The sequence below is a fragment of the Acinonyx jubatus genome, chromosome A1 (assembly GCF_027475565.1).
Source record: "Acinonyx jubatus isolate Ajub_Pintada_27869175 chromosome A1, VMU_Ajub_asm_v1.0, whole genome shotgun sequence".
In the NCBI taxonomy this organism is placed as follows: domain Eukaryota; kingdom Metazoa; phylum Chordata; class Mammalia; order Carnivora; family Felidae; genus Acinonyx; species Acinonyx jubatus.
In genome coordinates, this window is record NC_069380.1 from 88,846,123 (window position 1) to 88,864,421 (window position 18,299).

At 54.4% G+C, this 18,299-nt stretch overlaps 1 protein-coding gene across 6 annotated transcripts in view; it reads left to right on the plus strand.

Annotated features, from left to right (window-relative positions):
• Positions 1–17,736, plus strand: part of FLT4 (fms related receptor tyrosine kinase 4) — a 43,425-nt gene extending 25,689 nt beyond the window's left edge. For 2 of the 6 annotated variants that reach the window (XM_027076957.2, XM_053219237.1), the window contains exons 16-30: positions 70–176; positions 472–607; positions 1,060–1,164; positions 1,522–1,635; positions 1,812–1,900; positions 2,033–2,180; positions 2,687–2,781; positions 3,364–3,486; positions 4,605–4,716; positions 6,542–6,641; positions 6,950–7,055; positions 7,564–7,709; positions 8,962–9,082; positions 10,195–10,280; positions 15,812–17,736. In XM_027076957.2, the coding sequence (XP_026932758.2) occupies positions 70–176; positions 472–607; positions 1,060–1,164; positions 1,522–1,635; positions 1,812–1,900; positions 2,033–2,180; positions 2,687–2,781; positions 3,364–3,486; positions 4,605–4,716; positions 6,542–6,641; positions 6,950–7,055; positions 7,564–7,709; positions 8,962–9,082; positions 10,195–10,280; positions 15,812–16,013 (1,790 nt within the window). In that variant the 3' untranslated portion in view covers positions 16,014–17,736. Of the gene's footprint in view, positions 1–69; positions 177–471; positions 608–1,059; positions 1,165–1,521; positions 1,636–1,811; positions 1,901–2,032; positions 2,181–2,686; positions 2,782–3,363; positions 3,487–4,604; positions 4,717–6,541; positions 6,642–6,949; positions 7,056–7,563; positions 7,710–8,961; positions 9,083–10,194; positions 10,281–14,268; positions 14,327–15,811 lie in introns of all 6 variants that reach the window. The other 4 variants (XM_053219265.1, XM_027076958.2, XM_053219247.1 and 1 more) reach the window with 4 other exon arrangements.
• Positions 17,737–18,299: the final 563 nt, after the last annotated feature.

The window sequence follows — 18,299 nt, forward strand, 5'->3', positions numbered from 1 at the left end:
GGCGCTTCTCGCAGGGTGCATCCCCCTCCCAAAACACACACACAGAGTAGCCCCTTTCTGCCCACTCAGGCTCCGAAGATAAAGGCAGCATGGAGATCGTGATCCTTGTCGGCACCGGGGTCATCGCTGTCTTCTTCTGGGTCCTCCTCCTCCTCATCTTCTGTAACATGAGGAGGGTGAGCGTTTCTCCCCCAACTGAGCCTCTCCACCGCTCCTTGTGGGGTCTCTCTACACCATGCACCGCGTGTAAGATAAGAAATAAAATCCTCATCCGTCCTGGCTCACCTGGAAGCCTCACCTCCTAGGAAGCCTCTCAGACCCCTCCATGCTGGGCTCTTACACCACCAGAGGTTGTCAGTCTGTCCCCTCCTTGCCTGAGAGTCCCAAAGGAGATCCCGTCTGTCCTGGGGAAAGTTTTACCCAAGACCGTGGTGTGGCCAAATCAGTGAGTCGTCCCCACCCCCACCCCAGCCAGCCCATGCAGACATCAAGACAGGCTACCTGTCCATCATCATGGACCCTGGGGAGGTGCCTCTGGAGGAGCAGTGTGAATACCTGTCCTATGATGCCAGCCAATGGGAGTTCCCCCGGGAGCGGCTGCACCTCGGTGAGGCGATCGCCCAGCCTGCCCCACCCACGCTATCCTGCCTGCACAGATGGGCTTCAGCCTCTGAAGTGCTGAAATCCCTCCATTCTCAGGCCAGAAAGTCATGCCTGGCCCCCACCTGGCCCAACCTGACCATCTGGGCGTGCATCCCAAGAACTTTGGCCAGGGCTCTCAGTTCTCAGGCCCCCCGGGGTCACTTCCTGCAGCTCTGAGCTGGGTGGGCCCATCGCACCTGCTGGGAGAGGATGCAGGGCCTTCCTGTCAGCTTCTCCTCTCCCTCTCTTCCCGCTCCTGGTCTCAGTGCTCTTCCTGTTTGGCAGAGAGGCGCCCTCTCCTCCCCCTCCTGGGCCTTCCTTCCTTCCTGGCCCCTCACAAGGGTTGCCCCTGCTGCCCATCCCTCTTCACCCTCGCCCTCATACAGCTCACCTGGAGCCGGCTCCCTGCCCCCACAGGGAGAGTTCTCGGCCATGGGGCCTTCGGGAAGGTGGTGGAAGCCTCGGCTTTTGGAATCAACAAGGGCAGCAGCTGTGACACTGTGGCAGTGAAAATGCTGAAAGGTGTGGAGTCTGCGGGTCAGGAGGTGGTGGGAACGGTGAGGGGCAGCAGCTCTGGGTGGGCTGGCAGAGCTGTGGTGCAGAAGGGGAAACTGAGGTTCAGAGCCAGAGCCTGACCCAGGGTTCTTCATGGAGGCCTGAGGCTTGGATCCGAGTCATGCTTCCCAATCCCACCCGAAACTCCAGCCTCAAAGAGGCGAGCAGGACGAGCTGGGGACTCTACGCCCTCACGCGCGAGAGCTCTAGCTGCACTTTAGCTAAGCCGGTGGTGGGGAAGAGGGACGCGCACGGACTAGGGGCCGGGTCCGGGGAGGGAGGCGGCAGGCCGGACACCCCACGAAGCCCCCATATCCCCTCCAGAGGGCGCCACAGCTAGCGAGCACCGAGCCTTGATGTCGGAGCTCAAGATCCTAATCCACATTGGCAACCACCTCAACGTGGTCAACCTCCTGGGGGCGTGCACCAAGCCAAATGGTGAGGAGCTCGTGCCCCACCCCTCCCCTTCCCCTGAGAGGAGGGGCCTGCTGGGCTTGGTATGGGCGGGGCCGGTCCGGGGCGGGGCAGGAGGACTGAAGAGTGAGGCATTGCTGTGGTGCCCGCCCTCCACCTTGCCGTCGGTCCCCGAGCGCCGCGCTCTCGCCCTGCTCTAGGCCCCCTCATGGTTATCGTGGAGTTCTGCAAGTACGGCAATCTCTCCAACTTCTTGCGTGCCAAGCGGGAGGCCTTCAACCCCTATGCTGTAAGTGGGCGCCCTACCAGTGGCCCGAGCTCTGCCGGGTACCCGAAGGATGCCAAGGTGGGCTAGAGGGTGGGGGAGCGCCACTGCCGCGGGTGGCGGAGCCCCCCCGAGACCCACTTTGTTCATACCTAGGAGAAGTCCCCTGAGCAGCGAAGGCGCTTCCGAGCCATGGTGGAAGGCGCCAAGGCTGACCGGAGGCCAGGAAGCAGCGACAGGGCCCTCCTCTCCAGGCTCCTGATCGGCAAGGGCGGGGCAGGACGGGCCCCTCCGGTCCAAGAACGTAAGAGCCTGGCTTCCCCTTGCCCAGAGAAGTCTGACTGGCATGATGATACCCATGATCAGGGGACTGTGAGATAAGCTGGCCTCACTTGGGCCCTCCTGAAGGGGCTTACATGGGAGAGTGTGTAATGGGCTTTTCCTTTGGAAGGGAAGACACCACAGGGGCAGTTTCCAGAGGCTTGACATTTGATTCGTGCATCATTGGATGTACAGACATTTGCCTTCCAGACAAGAGTGGGAACAAACAGGAAGAAGTAGCAGGTGCAAAGGCCTGTGATGCAACAACATTCACCGCTCTGGGAGTAGATAGTGGGTGCCACAGAGATAGTGGATGCTGAGGGGCAGGAGAAGGGGCCCACACGCCAGTGAGCTAGTGCCAGGGGCTTCAGGGGCCCAGCCAGGAGGGATACAGCCAGGGTTGGTGAACAAATGCTCCCTTTGGGGAGCGGTGGAAGATAGGAGTTGTGGAAGGGGCCCCTCATGAGCCCGCCTCACTCCATTGTGCAGCCCGGGACCTGTGGCTGAGCCCGCTGACCATGGAAGACCTTGTCTGCTACAGCTTCCAGGTGGCCCGAGGGATGGAGTTCCTCGCTTCACGCAAGGTGACTGTCCCAGCAGGCCCCTCAGAAGGGAGAAAGGTGCAGACCTACCAGCACACCAAGACACACACTGTCCTAGCTCACCCCACAGTGATGCTATGGTCAGGGGATGTTTCTCCCACTTTGCAGAGGAGGAAACTGACACCAGAGTGTGAGAGTGATTTCCCAAGATCTCTAGCTATCAGCAGCGGAACTGGATGTGGAATCTGTCCCACTCCACAGCCTCTTCTGCTGCCCCCAAAGTTCCATGAGCCCCTGGAGAGTCTCAGGGGAGCAAGAAATCTATCCCCAAGGGGTACCTGAATGGTTCAGCTGGTTAAACATCTGACTTCAGCTCAGGTCATGATCTCATGGTTTGTGGGTTCGAGCCCCACATCAGGCTCTGCACTGGCAAGGAGGCTGCTTGGGATTCTTGCTCTCTCCTCTCTTTCTGCCCCGTCCCTCTCTCTCTCTCCCTTCTCTCTCTCTCAAGATAAATAAATAAAATTTGAAAGATTAAAAAAAAAGAAAGAGCAGGACTCGGGCATGGGTGGGCCCCGGGGACCTGTGCTGACCACCCCCCCTCACACCTCCTCGTGCCCCTAGTGTATTCACAGAGACCTGGCTGCTCGGAACATCTTGCTGTCAGAAAGTGATGTGGTGAAGATCTGTGACTTCGGCCTGGCCCGCGACATCTACAAAGACCCTGACTACGTGCGCAAGGGCAGCGTGAGTGCAGGCCACAGAGGGAGGGCAGGCAATGGGGGCATGGAGCTCCTATCCAGGAGCCAGGTGGGGAACTCACAGCCATCTACATGGCAGGCCTGAGAACCTATAGGGACCTTAGAGGCCCCACCAGGGCACATGGGGCAGGGGAGTAGAGACAGGAGCTGAAGAGCAGGGACCGTGGTGTTGCAACTAGAGCTTGTGTTTGGCCCCATGTCCTTGTCCAGTAGGTGGACACTGACTGACTCCACATGCTTGCCCTGCAGAGGTGGACCCTGAATGGTGCAGGGTGGTCACAGAAAAGTTTGTGTGTGCTGGGTGCAGTGTGTGTCTCATTGGTGGCACTCAGAGGCAGCCAGGCAGGCACTAATTTAGGGGTTTGTCCCCCGGAGGAGAAAGGAAGATGCTTGGAGAGGGACCAGTGGGCGAGATGGGTCTAGGCTGTGATGGGCCACCCTGATAGCATAGCCACCATGCAGAAAGCTTTTGCCCTTCATTCTCACTCACGGGTGAGTAGAGGGGGCTGGAGGGGAGAGTCCAGTGTGCCTTCCAGAAGCCCCCTCTGCAGGCCGTGAGGAAAGGGGAGCAGAGGTGCTGAGGTGAAGGCAGAGGTCAGTCAGAAGGAGCTGTGGCCCTCAGGGCTCCCAGGTAGAGGCCACAAGAGGTTAGAGAGACAGATGATGGGGAAGGCACATCAGGAGCTACAAGAAGAGTGGTCAGGGGTGATGCCAGGCATCCAGTGGCTACCCAGTGAGCAGATGAGGAGATGAGGTGGGGATGGTGAGGGGGTGCAGGGTCCCGGTTCCGCTAGAGGCTGGGTCTGGGGTCCAGAGGAGGAGGAGTTCCAAGTGCCCCCCTAAGAGTGCTCAGGGGCAGAAAGGGGCCCAGACAGACCTGGGAGAACAGCAGCAGGGCAGAAGACTTCAAGGAAGACACTAGGCACCTATAGGGTGTGAGAGTCTTCTGAACACAGAAGGGGTGGGAAGGGCCAAAGGCCTTCCTTGGGGTGTGGCTCCAGAATTCTGGGGAGACTGGGGGTGAGAGAGGGGCTGCCCAAGTGTTTGGCTTTCTTCCTCTCTTCCCTCCCTCCATGAGGACAAGCTTCCTCCCGCCTCCCCCAGGCCCGGCTGCCTCTGAAGTGGATGGCCCCTGAGAGCATCTTTGACAAAGTGTACACCACGCAGAGTGACGTGTGGTCCTTTGGGGTGCTGCTCTGGGAGATCTTCTCCCTGGGTAAGTGCACGGCAGGGTGTGGGGGAGGGGAGAGGCAGGATGGTAGGCTCCAGGTCACATCACCCTAGCCCTTGTGAAGCAGGGGGCTGGGCGGCTCAGATGTGTGCACCTGGAGCAAGCAGTCACTCTATGGCGAGTGGCTTAAGAGCCCTCCACCTCTCCCCTCTGCCTCCAGTGTGGGCCACCCTGGCACCAGCTCTCGCGGGTGGAGGGTGGTGTGCTCTGGTCTCTGCGAGCACAGAGCCTGTGTTTACTAGGCAGTCCCTGGGGTTACCGCAGGTCCCAGAGGAGAGGCCTCACAGGTCCCCCCAGATCGTCCCCTCCCTGGATGAGCCCCTTCCTCACCTGTCACTGGGGATGCCGCTCCTGCCTTCAAGGGCCGGGGTGTGTCCTGGAGGAGACTGGGTGCTGACTCAAGGATTGTACCTACTTAGGAGAGTTCCACGTGGGTCCCTGGGTGGGCCCCCTGGGACCAAGATGAACCCCCCCCCACACACACTAGGGTGGAGCTGGGCAGTGAACAAATGGAGAAGTAAAAGAACTAAAGAGCAACTACCATGAATACTATTACTAAAAATCCAAGGGCCTGGAGAGCACAGGAGGACAGACAGGGGCTGTGTGTGAGCTGGAGAGGAGGGCCTGGCTGATGAAGGGGCTGGAGGAGGGCAGGCAGGCCTGGGAAACAGCAGTCCAGGACTAGGGGACAACCAGGCCCATCATCCCGGAGTGTCGGATGATGGCAGGGGATGAGGAAGGGGCGTCAGGAAATGCAGCAAGAGGTAGGAGAGGTGGTCCATGCCCTGCACGAGCTGACCAGGGTGAGGACCTGGAATTTAAGTCTCATGGAAGCCATTCAGAGCTTTGAGCAAGGGAGAGAGCAGTCTGGGTTTTGTCTTAAAAGAATCACTCCTGGGGCGCCTGCATGTCTCAGTCAGTAAAGCATCTGACTTTGGCTCAGATCATGATCTCACGATCCTTGAGTTCGAGCCTCTGCTACCAGCTCAGAGCCTGCTTCGGATCTTCTGTTGTCCTCTCTCTGCCCTTCCCCCGCTCGCATGCAGGCACACATGCGCGTGCATGCTCTCTCTCTCTCTCTCTCCCTCAAATATAAATGAAAAAAAAAAGTTTAAAGGATTGCCCTACTGGGGCTCCTGGGTGGCTCAGTGGGTTGAGCGTCCAACTTCAGCTAAGGTCATGATCTCAGTTCGTGAGTTCAAGCCCCGTGAAGGGCTCTGTGTTGACAACTTGGAGCCTGGAGCCTGCTTTGGATTCTGTGTCTCCCTCTCCTTTGCCCCTCCCCCACTTGCACTCAGTCTCTCGCTCTCTCTCTCTCTCTCAAAAATAAATAAACATTAAAAAAATAAAAAAATAAAAAGGATCGCCCTGCTGTTGTGTGGCTTGCCCTCAGGGGCAGAGGGAGGCCAAGAGGCTCTTTAGGGCCATCTTTTCTGTGGTCAGGAGAGGCGAGGTACTGCATGCAGGCAAAGCCACAGGATTTAGGAAGGGATTGCATTGGATGCCTGGGGAGGGTGTCTCTGAAGAGGGGTCACTGTGCCAAACCTGGCTTAATTGGCTCAGTGTGGCTTCCTGACCCTGGGGATCCCCGCAACCGTGTTTTCATCCATCATTCTTTTTTAACCTAATGAAGAACTATAATAGGAGGACAGGAGTGCTGGCCAGCCCCCACCCCCACCCCAGGCCTGGAAGCAGCAGGATGAGCCCTCTGCCATAAAGGGCCAGGACAAAGCCAATCTGAGGGGGCTGGACTGAGCACCGGCTGCCTGCTCCCCACCCACCCCCTGCCTCACCCTGTTCCTGCCATCAGGGGCCTCCCCCTACCCTGGGGTGCAGATCAATGAGGAGTTCTGTCAGCGGCTAAAAGAGGGCACGCGGATGAGAGCCCCAGAGCTGGCCACTCCCGCCATGTGAGTTTCCCCACTGACTCTGCAGGTGTTGGGGGGTTGGTGGGGTTGGGGGTGTTGCATGCAAAAGGAGCAGAACTGGGGAGGTGGCGCAGGCCTGAGGCTGGGGTAGAGGCCTGCAGATGGAGTTCATTGCTCTACCCCTGATCCACCCACTGGCCCCTGGACAGCTCTCCCCCACCCGCCCCAGGCAGAAAAGACAGGGTAGGCAGTGAGGGTGTGAGGGGCCAAGGTTAGGGGAGCTGGGAAGTCTGCTGGTGGATGGTGTGGGTGCACTCAGGCCACAGGCCAGCAGCCAGCTTTACCCACAGACGCGGCGTCATGCTGAGCTGCTGGTCAGGAGACCCCAAAGAGAGGCCTGCGTTCTCGGAGCTGGTGGAGATCCTGGGGGACCTGCTCCAGGGCAGGGGCCAACAGGTAAGTCTTCTCTGTCCACCCTGTCCTGCTGTAGCAACCTCTGACCCCCAACCCCAGGACCATCGGGCAGATGGTCAGAGCCCATCTTTGGCCATGCGGAGCCCTCGACTGGCCTTCAGGGGGTATGCAAGCCCTGCCCCCTGCACCCACATTTCACTTCTGTCTCCCTCCCACAATGTGCCTGGGGGTGCAGAGAGCAAAGCCAGCTCAAGCCCACCCTAGTGCTCTGGGGTCCAGAGGCGTGAGCAAGGGCTGTGCCCACAGTACCAACTGTGCCCCAAAGGAGGGGACCCTGGGTTGAGATTGCCCGTGCTGTGTCTTCCTCCTTATAAGTGGGGTACCTGGGAAGGCTGTTGGGAGAATTCGCTAGGCAGGCTCACTTAAACCTCAGAGCACCTTGCTGCACAGAACTTCACCGGTCAGGAGCCCCAGCAGTCCTGAGCGCGAAGGTGGGGGCTGAGGGGACACAGTGATGTCTGACCCTGGTGGGCTCTGCCATTCCCACCAGGAGGAGGAGGACTGCATGGCTCCCTGCAGCTCTCAGAGCTTGGAGGAAGGCAGTTTCTTGCAGGCGTCCACCACGGCCCTGCACATCGCCGAGGCCGACACCGAGGACAGCCCGCCAAGCCTGCACCGGCACAGCCTGGCAGCCAGGTCAGCCACACTGCCTCAGGTCCAGGGATCCCCTGGGCAGGGAGAAAGCAGTTACGACATGGTATATTTTATTCTCGTTAGTCATCAAGAAAAAGCAAACTACAAGGACTTGAGAGACCAACTCAGAGAGCACAGTGATTTTATTTTTATAATTTTTTGTAATGTTTGCTTGTTTATTTTGAGAGAGAAAGAGCGAAAAGAGGAGGGGCAGAGGAGAGAGGGAGACAGAATCCCAAGCAGGCTCTGCACCGTCAGCCTGGAACCCAATGCGGGGCTTGATCCCACGACCTGTGAGATCATGACCTGAGCCAAAATCAAGAGTTGGATGCTTAACCAACTGAGCCACCCAGGCGCCCCAAGAGCACAGTGATTTTAAAGGACAGTACTGGGGGCTGTGGCTCCCTGGAGGGCCTGGTTAGCTTTGGGGCCCCTCCAAGGGCATATAGACTGCCACTTTGCTTTTCTCTGCACCCCTTCAGTCCTTCTCTCTACCCTCCAACCTCCTCTGCTTCTGGCATTCATAGCCCCTAAAGGCACTTCCCCTTAGTCTGAAATTTGGGGTCCTGGGAGCAGAGTAGGCCTGTCACTAATCTGTATTCAGGATTCAGACGGTAGCCTAAGTTCCCAGAGTTCTGGATCAGATGTCTCTTGCCAATGGCTGTTTATACTCCAGGAAGGCTTTTTATGTTTCTCTGAAACCCACCACCCCCTGCGCCCCAGCATAGAGCAGGGTCAGGCCTGGGAGACAGGAACAGCCAGCTGGTGCCCACGAGGCTCCTTCCACCAGTCATCCCCACGCACACACGGACATGCACATGGGCACACATGTGTACACACACCCACACACACAGGCCAGGTGGCAGCTTGCTGCACCAGACTGCTTGCCTTGCACAGAGAGGCCCGTTCTGGGGTGAAGACCTCTCTACATCTCTCGCCAGCTCCATGCCAACCACCCGCCTCTGCCCCCCGGGGCTGGGCGCTCTGCACTCACATCCTATGCCCTTCCCAGCAGTGGCCTCAGGAGGTTTTCTCCTGCACACACAGGAGAGGAGACACCGCTCAGCATGGGGAGGGGGGCCGCGTGGTAGATGGCTGCAGGGGGCACCCGAGGGAGACCCAGCCCAGCACCGCACCCAGGGCCCATACTCTCATCCCAGAACTGGGTCCTCCTGGGGAGACATGGGGCAGATGGAGAGGTGGAGAGAGCTTTCTGGGGCACATTTCTTCAGCACTCCCTGCTTTCTCCCCACAGATACTACAACTGTGTGTCCTTTCCTGGGTGCCTAGCCAGAGGGACTCAGACCCAGGGCTCCTCCAGGATGAAAACATTCGAAGAATTTCCCATGACCCCAACAACCTACAAGGCCTCCGTGGTAAGTTGGGCCAGTGGGCCCGGGCACCCCAGATCAGGGTGGCTGGTCTCTGTCTGCTGGGAGAAGGTGCCGGGAACTCCTGAGGCTGGCAGGGGAAAGTCGCTGAGGAAAGGGTGCCGACTGTCCCTTGAAATGTCAAGTCCTCTATTGCACCTCAGGCATGTTGGGGTCTGTGTGCCTCTGTGATGCCACCATCCCTCAGCCGCTCCCCACTGTGCCCTCATCACTCACACAGGGTCTCCTTCCGCACAGCATAGAAACCCAGTGGAAAGATAGCTTCTCCTCCCAGATGGTTATTATTGGATTAGCCTGAGTCAGGGCTTCCCTTTGGTGGCCCCCCAGCCATGTGGCCAGAGAGAAGGGGATGGTGTCCCCAGAGAAGGAGGCCTGGGAAGAGGGCACAGGACATAGCTGTGTCCTCGGATTCAGTCAAGCAGAGTGGACCCACCATGCCACTAAGCCGGAGCCCACGTGTCCACTTTGTAAAAGCACAAACTCACCCTCTTAGCCTATTTCCAAGACACATAGCCAGGAACCTTCCCATTCCAGCCTCGCTCCGGATGGGCCTGGTCAGTGAGTGCTCATGTCGCCTGGGGCCAGGTGAAGATGTTGGAGGGGCCCCAGCTCTGACGAGAGTGCTATTCCCCTCCATGCAATTCAAAACGAAAGTCACGCCCCATCTAAGGGTGACAGAACCCCGCCAAATCTGGGATGTGTCTCCGTGAAGACCATTTTTATCCACTACGAGCTGCCAGATTCTTTCAATGTTCTCCCGGTTTCTCCTTGTGTTCCTGCTCTCCCTGCACCCTGAGCGCTTGCATGGCCATTCTGTAGGACCCCCCAGCATGCAGTATCCCGGCTTTGCCAACTCCTGAGTGCCGGCCAAGCACGGCCCCTCTGGGCCTCAGTTTCTCCCTCCATGGCAGGGACATATGACCCTCCCCCGCATGCTCCAGTGAGGGGCGGACACCTGTTTTCTGCTCACTTTTCACAGGACAGGTGTTAGGTCTGCAGCAGTGCAGGTCTGTGCCACGCTGTTCTGGCCGGGGGGGCAGCTGCCTGCAGATGGGCTTCAGGGGGGCCTACAGCCTCGGCTTGTTCTCTGCACACAGGATAACCAAACGGACAGTGGGATGGTGCTAGCCTCTGAGGAGTTTGAGCAGCTGGAGAGCAGGTACAGACAAGAAAGCGGGCTCAGGTAGGGCTTCTGGAACCTCTTTCCCTGCAAAGGGCCAGGAAGGGAAGCTGGGCCTGGGTATGCCCATCACTGTCTTACCTGAAACCTTTCATGGTTGCTTATTGCCTTTTTGTGTGTTCAAAGCAAACTACTCTGGAACTCAAAGCCTTTGGCCACCAGTCCTCCCAAAATAGCCCCCACCCCCATCACCATCCTGGTTCAGCATACCTGGTGCTGGTCCCCTACACCTTCCTTCCATATGACGGATGCTTTTGCTGAATCGAGTATGAGCCACCATGCCCACTGTACATACGCACCCGTAGCCAGGGGACTCCACCACCATCCCAGGACCCCAGTATTTAAGCTCAGTGGCAGCAGGAGACAGACAGATCATGTGACTTGGAGCTGGCTGCTGTCCTATTTTGATAAGAATACCATTACAGAGAAATCCTTGTGTGCCTGCACAGAAAGTGACCCAGATAGATGACCTCCCTTTGTCCAAGGTGATAGCACCCTACCCACCCCCCCAAAAAAACTTGAATGTTTAATCTTTTAAGAGTATAGATGAAATAGTTACATGTCTACCTATTCATTCTCCTAGTTGACTTGTACATTACTGGGTTTATTTAAGTTCATTTATTTATTTTGAGAGAGACAGAGGCAGCACAACTAGGGGAGGGACACAGGGTGGGGGGGGGGGGAGAGAGAGAATCCCAAGCAGGCTCCACGATGCCAGCCCAGAGCCTGACTCAGGGATCCAATTCATGAAATCGAGAGATTATGACCTGAACTGAAACCAAGAGTCAGATGCTTAACCAACTGAGCCACCCAGGTGCCCTGTACATAGCTGTTTAAATGACAGGACTTGGGGGTGCCTACCTGGCTCAGTTGGTGGAGCGTGCAACTCTTTTTTTTTTTTAATTTGCATCCAAGTTAGTGAGCATACAGTGCAACAGCGATTTCAGGAGTAGATTCCTTAATGCCCCTTACTCATTCAGCCCATCCCCCCTCCCACAACCCCTCCAGTAACCCTCTGGTTGTTCTCCATATTTAAAAGTCTCTTATGTTTTGTCCCCCTCCTTGTTTTTATATTATTTTTGCTTCCCTTCCCCTGTGTTCAACAGTTTCGTATCTTAAAGTCCTCATATGAGTGAGGTCATATGATATTTGTCTTTCTCTGACTAATTTCACTTAGCATAATACCCTCCAGTTCCATCCATGTAGTTGCAAATGGCAAGATTTCATTCTTTTTGATTGCCAAGTAATACTCCATTGTATATGTATACCACATCTTCTTTATCCATTCATCCATCGATGAACATTTTGGCTTTTTCCATACTTCGGCTGTTGTTGATAGTGCTGCTAGAAACATTGGGGTGCATGTGCCCCTTCGAAACAGCATACCCTTTGGATAAATACCTAGCAGTGCTATTGCTGGGTCATAGGGTAGTTCTATTTTTAGTTTTTTGAGGAACCTCCATACTGTTTTCCATAGTGGCTGCACCAGTTTGCATTCCCACTAGCAGTGCAAAAGAGATCCTGTCTCTCCACATCCTCGTCAACATCTGTTGTTGCCTAAGTTGTTAATGTTAGCCATTCTGACAAGTATAAGGTGGTATCTCATTGTGGTTTTGATTTGTATTTCCCTGATGATGAGTGATGTGGAGCCTTTTTTCATGTGTCTTCTTTGGAGAAGTGTCTGTTCATGTCTTTTGCCCATCTCTTCACTGGATTATTTGTTTTTTGGGTGTTGAGTTTGATAAGTTATTTATAGATTTTGGATACTAACCCTTTATCTGATATGTCGTTGCAAATATCTTCTCCCATTCCGTTGGTTGCCTTTTCATTTTGCTGATTGTTTCCTTCGCTGTGCAAAAGCTTTTTATTTTAATGAGGTCCCAATAGTTCATTTTTTGGAGCGTGCAACTTTTGATCTTGGGGTCGCAAGTTCAAACCCCACATTGAAATGAACGAATGAACAAATGAATGAATGGATGAATAGATGACAGGAACTACAATACTGTAAGACATTGCCCTTTTCCACTTTCTTCAGACCACTCACTTCTACCTTTGATGTCTGTGTCTGTCTCAGGAGTCCCTTTTTAGGTCATCTGACACAATTTTCCAGAACAAACCATGGCTTCTGTCTCTGCTGTTTTTTAATCACTAAATGAGGTTGTCACTGAATATTTTACACTAAACCACAAGTATTTATTTGTATGACGTTAGGGTAGTTGATGCTATTGTTCACCTTTCTGGTAGGTGTATTTATGACATCTACAACTCAACCAACTATTAGATATTTTCCCAGCAGCCTGCAAAGGGTGTGTTTGCAGCACTCTGAATGCTGGTGGTTGTGGGATCACACACCCAGCCATGACTACTTGCATCTATACCATGCATCTTGGCCTCTTTTTTTGTTTTTCTTGATTCCATCAGGTGATCTCTATTGGTAACCTAGTTTCGGAAAATTAATGCTAATTGCATTGTTGTAAATAGTTTTTGGCTAATGTCCCTTTACCAAACAGTATTTTCTATCTCAAAAAAAGATAATTCAGTAAGAGGGTGAGTCATAGGGTGATTGTTAAATTCTAATCTCCACATATCTTCGTAAAAACAACACCCAAAATAAGGCCACTCAGAGCCCATACCTATGATGTAACCAAGAGAAACAGACTCAAGTTTACCTGTGAGTAGGGAACTCAGCACTAGGGCCAGCAGAGCCAAACCTGAGTCTTGGTGGAGGGAGAGTAAATAGGGACTGTCCCGTGAGAGAGGAGTGTGATAAGGTCCTCCAGACAAACAAACTGGGGAGATAATGGAGGAGCCAGAGGTCTGGTGGAGGAGAGCAGGGCTCCAGGGCAAGTCTGAAGCACCAGGAGCAGCCGTCTTGGGAAGGAGCTTCTTGTGAAAGGGAGTGTTTCGTAGTGAAGGAGGAAGAAAGTTGCAGAAGATAAGAGTCCTCCAGAAGCAAGAATCCAGAAGACAGATACACACCCAAGGAAACCATTTATTACAGAACTGCACCTCACAATAGAAGTGACAGCACTATTCTTCTCATGGGGTTCCCTGGGAAGCACAGCATGACCAGCCACCGAGAGGTACAGCAGGTCACCTGGTGGGTGCATTCACTTGGTACATGGAACATTCTCCAAACAGGTGCAAAGATAGAATGCACCTTGAAGGGCTCTCTGCAGGGAGAAAGAGGGAGCTTACCTGTCCGGTCCTTTCCTGTCTCCTGTGAACCACCAATCACACCACATAGCGTCCTCACTTCCAGGTCACTCACCCGGCCTTTAGAGGGGCCACTTAGGATGACAGATCCACCCCCTGAAGCGTGGCATTTCATCCAAGTGTGTAGGCAAGAGGAAGATATGGAAGCCCTGGGCTTGTGGTAGGTCAGCATGGCTGTGTGGCAGCAACCACAAGGGGGCCCAGGACTCCCAGCAAAGTGACTGGTTGGTTCCGGGTGACAATACAATGCAGGACAAGAATGGAGCCTTTGCAGAGGATGCAGTTGAAGGAATTCAATGTGACACCACAGACACAGGTCTAGTGCAGCACTCTTAAATTAAACAACATCAGAAGCCACCCATATCCCAAGCATTCCCCTATTCCATAGGATATTCCATAGGATAACCAGATACTTCTAGCTGAGGAAATCCCAGCATGAATAATCATGAACAGAAAAAAATAATCACTATCCATACAGAATTATTACAAGAATAAAACAATTAGAATGTAGATGTAAATACTCAAAACAAAACAAGAAAAAAAGAAGCAAGGAAAAGCTGATACATACTCCAGTGTATTCAAAACATAATTAAACAAAGGAGCCACACCAGGAATCAGAAACTCACTCAGATGGAAATGGGTAGTGTGACAGTATTAAATGGTGGTTGACTACATTTCAGGAAAGAAATTGAAATAAAAGAGAAATCCCCTCAAAAATGAAGACTGGAGAGGTGGTGCCCAAGGATCAGTAGATATGATCAATTCTTCCTTGCAGAGAAAGACGCTGAAGATGGACATGAAAAGACAAAAGAAAATAAAACCAAAACAAAGAGGTAAAAAAGATGAGAAAGAAAGTTGGTGGTGTAGTAGTTGAGTAGAAAAGATCCAATCTATGTAAAATTGGAGTCTCCGAGGAAGCCTATGCTGACAGTAAAACAGACCTAGTATTTTAAACTTGGAATTCAAGGGGCGCCTGCGTGGCTCAGTCAGTTAAGCGTCCAACTTCGGCTCAGGTCATGATCTCGCGGTCCGTGAGTTCGAGCCCCGCGTCGGGCTTTGTGCTGACAGCTCAGAGCCTGGAACCTGTTTCAGATTCTGTGTCTCCCTCTCTCTCTGACCCTCCCCCGTTCATGCTCTGTGTCTCTCTGTCTCAAAAATAAATACACGTTAAAAAAAAATTTAACAAAATAGGAATTCAAGATGACCCTCTTAGAAAAGAATAACTAAATCTACATCTCCAAAGATGGACTAGGAAAACTGACCCAGAACAGTAGGCTTGGACGCAAAGCTTAGTTGAACTGTTAGACTTTCAAGGTAAACATTCTGGAAATTCAGGCAAAAAGGCTGAGTCATTTATTTATTTATTTTTAATATTTATTTATTTTTCGGAGAATGCAAGCCGGGAGGGGCAGAGAGAGGAGGACAGAGGATCTGTGCTGACAGCAGCGAGCCCGATGTGGGGCTCAAACTCATGAACCTTGAGATCATGAAGTCAGCCACTCAACTGACTGAGCCACCCAGGTGCCCCAGGCAGAGTCATTTATGAAGGAAAAAAAAGTCAGGCTGCCATCAGGCTTAGCACCATGCAAAGCAAAATTAAAATCAGAAGCAATGAAGCAACATTTGCAAACTCTCAAAGAAAGTGAGAGCTTAGTGGGGAGTGTCATCTGACCATCAGTGAGGACGCAGGGGTTGGGGCTGGCACCTTCAAGGCCTCCCAGGCCAGGGAGAGAGGAGCTTGGTGTTCATCCTGAGAGTGACAAAACGCCATTGGAGGGTCTGTCAGGAGAAGGACATTCTCCAGCTGGAAGGATCCCTGAAGACAAGGCCCTAGGGAGGCAGGGTTGGGAGAGGAGAGGTGTGCCAGGTTAGTGTAGAGCATCTGAGGTGGCCACTGACTCTGGAGCAGGACAGGGCATGCAGAGAGGGGCATGGATGCATTCTGCAGTTAAAACGTACAGGCGTCTGGGTGGATTGGATGTGAGGGGCTCAGGAAAGGATGTCACCCAGGGGCTTGAACCACTGAGTCAGCATTGGTGCGTTCACAGAGATGGGCAGGTCTAGGAGAGAAATAGGTCTGGAGGCATGGAACAGGCATTCTCCATCATCCCACACCCAGGCTTGGGACAGAGAAAGCTCCAGTGTTTGCCAACACTCACGTCAGCCTGCTTTGCTGTGTGCGTCAAGCCTGTGTTCCTGATGGCTCTGGACTTGCTTGATGCTCTGGTCATGTCTCTGGTGATTCCAACCAGACCCCCTACTAGGGTCCTGTCCCTCTTGTCTTCTTGTCTTACTGACCATCACCTTCCCTGTCTCAGCAGCTGTAAAGGACCTGGCCGGAATGTGGACGCGACCAGGGCGCACCCTGACACCCAAGGGCGGCGGCGGAGGCCGGACCGCGGGGCGCGGGGAGGCCAGGTGTTCTACAACAGCGAATATGGGGAGCTGGTGGGTCCACACAATGTGGGGGACTGCCCACCGTCTGCCCGTGCACCCTTCTTTGCAGACGACTGTTACTGAGGGAGGCCCCCAGGCAAGGCCCCAAGACCCTGGGCTCTGACCCTTGGCACGGGTGGAGGGACATGTCTGGATGGCGAGCAAAGGGTAGGGGGCCCAGGCTGGGAACTCCTCTTCTTCAGCTTGGGCCAGGAGGCATTTCCTCCTCCCTGGTTAGGAAGAATAAAACCCAGGCTCCAAGGCTCCCCAAACTCCATCACCACGCCTGCCCTAGGCCACCCTTTGGATCTCCCGGGGCCTTCTTCCCTTCAGACTCAGATTCCATGTAGCCCAACACCCATGGGGCCAGCCCTGATTGCCCTGCCCACCATGCTGGGTGGTGGCATGGTCCCCAATTTCTGACAAGGACTCCGTAGGTCTGAGAGTCACAGGGACAGAGGTGGAGCCAGACTTGTACTGTGGTCTCCCAGGTCCCGCCCCACCGTCCCCTGCACCTAGTCCCATGAGAATGGCTTTCTTGCCTCTCCAAGGCTGAAGACAGAGCTTTGTACTTCCATCTCAAACAACAAATGAGGAATTGGGGGGTGGGGTGTCCTCTCCTGAGCTGGCTGAACAGCTCGCCCTTCCAGGGACAGGGGTCTCTGCAGCACCAAGTGTCAGGGTCACAGGGTACCTTCCCCTGGGTGTTGAGAACTACCCAACAGAACTTTTTTGTTAGAACTTCAGACTATTTGCGCTGCTGTGAAGAATTTACTTTTCAAATCTTTAGTCCCAGGGGAGCCCAGGGAAGGTCTTTCTGAATCTAGACGACTCTTGTCTCTGACCCCTAGTCAGGTGCCACACCAACATAGCACAGGCCACCATGGCCACCTTTTGCTGGAGGAGGGCTCCAGCCCCACCTGCCTGGCCCAAAAGTGGAAGAACCAGGTGATAGTCCAGAGCTGTCCAGCTTGAGAAATGCCTGGTTCTTCCCTCTGGATCCTCCATCTGCCACCCAAGGCACCTTCCAAGCTGTGAATGGCCTTATGAGAAGCCAACACCGTGGGACCCACTGAGGAAGGTCTTTGGTGCTGGCCCAGAGGACCCAGCAGCATTGTGCTATGCCGGGAGGCTATCAACAGACTTTCTTGTGGCCCCGGGGACAATCCTGTGTTCTTCCCCTGGTGTGTGCCCGATGTCGGTGCTCAGGCAGGTCAAGCCTTCACAGGGAAGTGACCAGGACCCTCTGGAGGCTGGAGCTGCTCTGCCCGGGCCCCCGCTCCCCATTCCAGCACCCACTGCCCAGTCACCCCTACCTCCGGCAGGAGAGAGACCCTTCTTCAATTAGCACCATGGAGATTGACATCCCACCCCCACCCCACGAGACGCTTGCAGGACAGGCGGCCGTGCAGCGAGCAGGGGCTTGCCCGGCAGAACACCTCCCCCACTGCCCATTGTGTATTGTTCTTTTAAAATATATCGAATGCACGTATGACTGTAATCCTCACTGTCCCCAACGGCCCTCCTCCTAAGCTGTCACCTGACTAGGAGATGTAAGTCCCAGGTTTACCTGGTGGAAGTCCAGAGGCCATTCTCAGAGGGGCAAGGCTCACGATGCAGGTGCAGGGGCAGCCCCCCAGTACCCTCCCTACGTGCATATCACCTGATTATGTCACCTCTCCTCCTGTCACATAACTGTACACGCAAAACTGGGAAGACAACCTACCATGCCCTTATAGACCATGTGTCCTGAAAAGATCTAAAGTATTTAACAAAAGATAATAATAAATTTGATGCCAGTCTTTGAGTTACAATGAATTGGTTCTCAGCTAAGTCCCAGCTGTCTATGAAGATGTGACTCCAGCCTTCTTCTCATGGAGTCATTAGCCCCATGAGACCACAGGACAGGCCACCCAGAGGAACAGGCACCAGAGGCAGCTGTGCCCCATCCCCTCCCCAGCTGTGCAGTTCCCCAAAGCCACCAGCAGAGGGCGCTTGGGAACCACCAGGAAGCCTGGCTGCTCTCCCCAATCCAGGAAGCACCCAGCCTGGCGTCCTATAAACACGTGGTAATATCTGCTTTATGGGTAAAGTGACACAACTCTCTGTCCCCGACTACTACGGCCAAACGCTGCTTCAGGCCGACCCAGGCTGCCACAAGTCCCCTAGTTTCACTGGGACTAGCAGGTGCCTTTGACCACCCCCATCACACACAGTGGGGCAGGCCCAGAGGGGTGCAGTGCACACTTAGGTCACCTCCCTGGTGTAAGTGTGTATCTGGACTCTGAGATCAGGAAGGTCTGAGCTGAGACTCCAGCTTCAATCACCCCCAGATAGATGTGCTCCAGCCAGGGATGTGTGGCAGGGCCC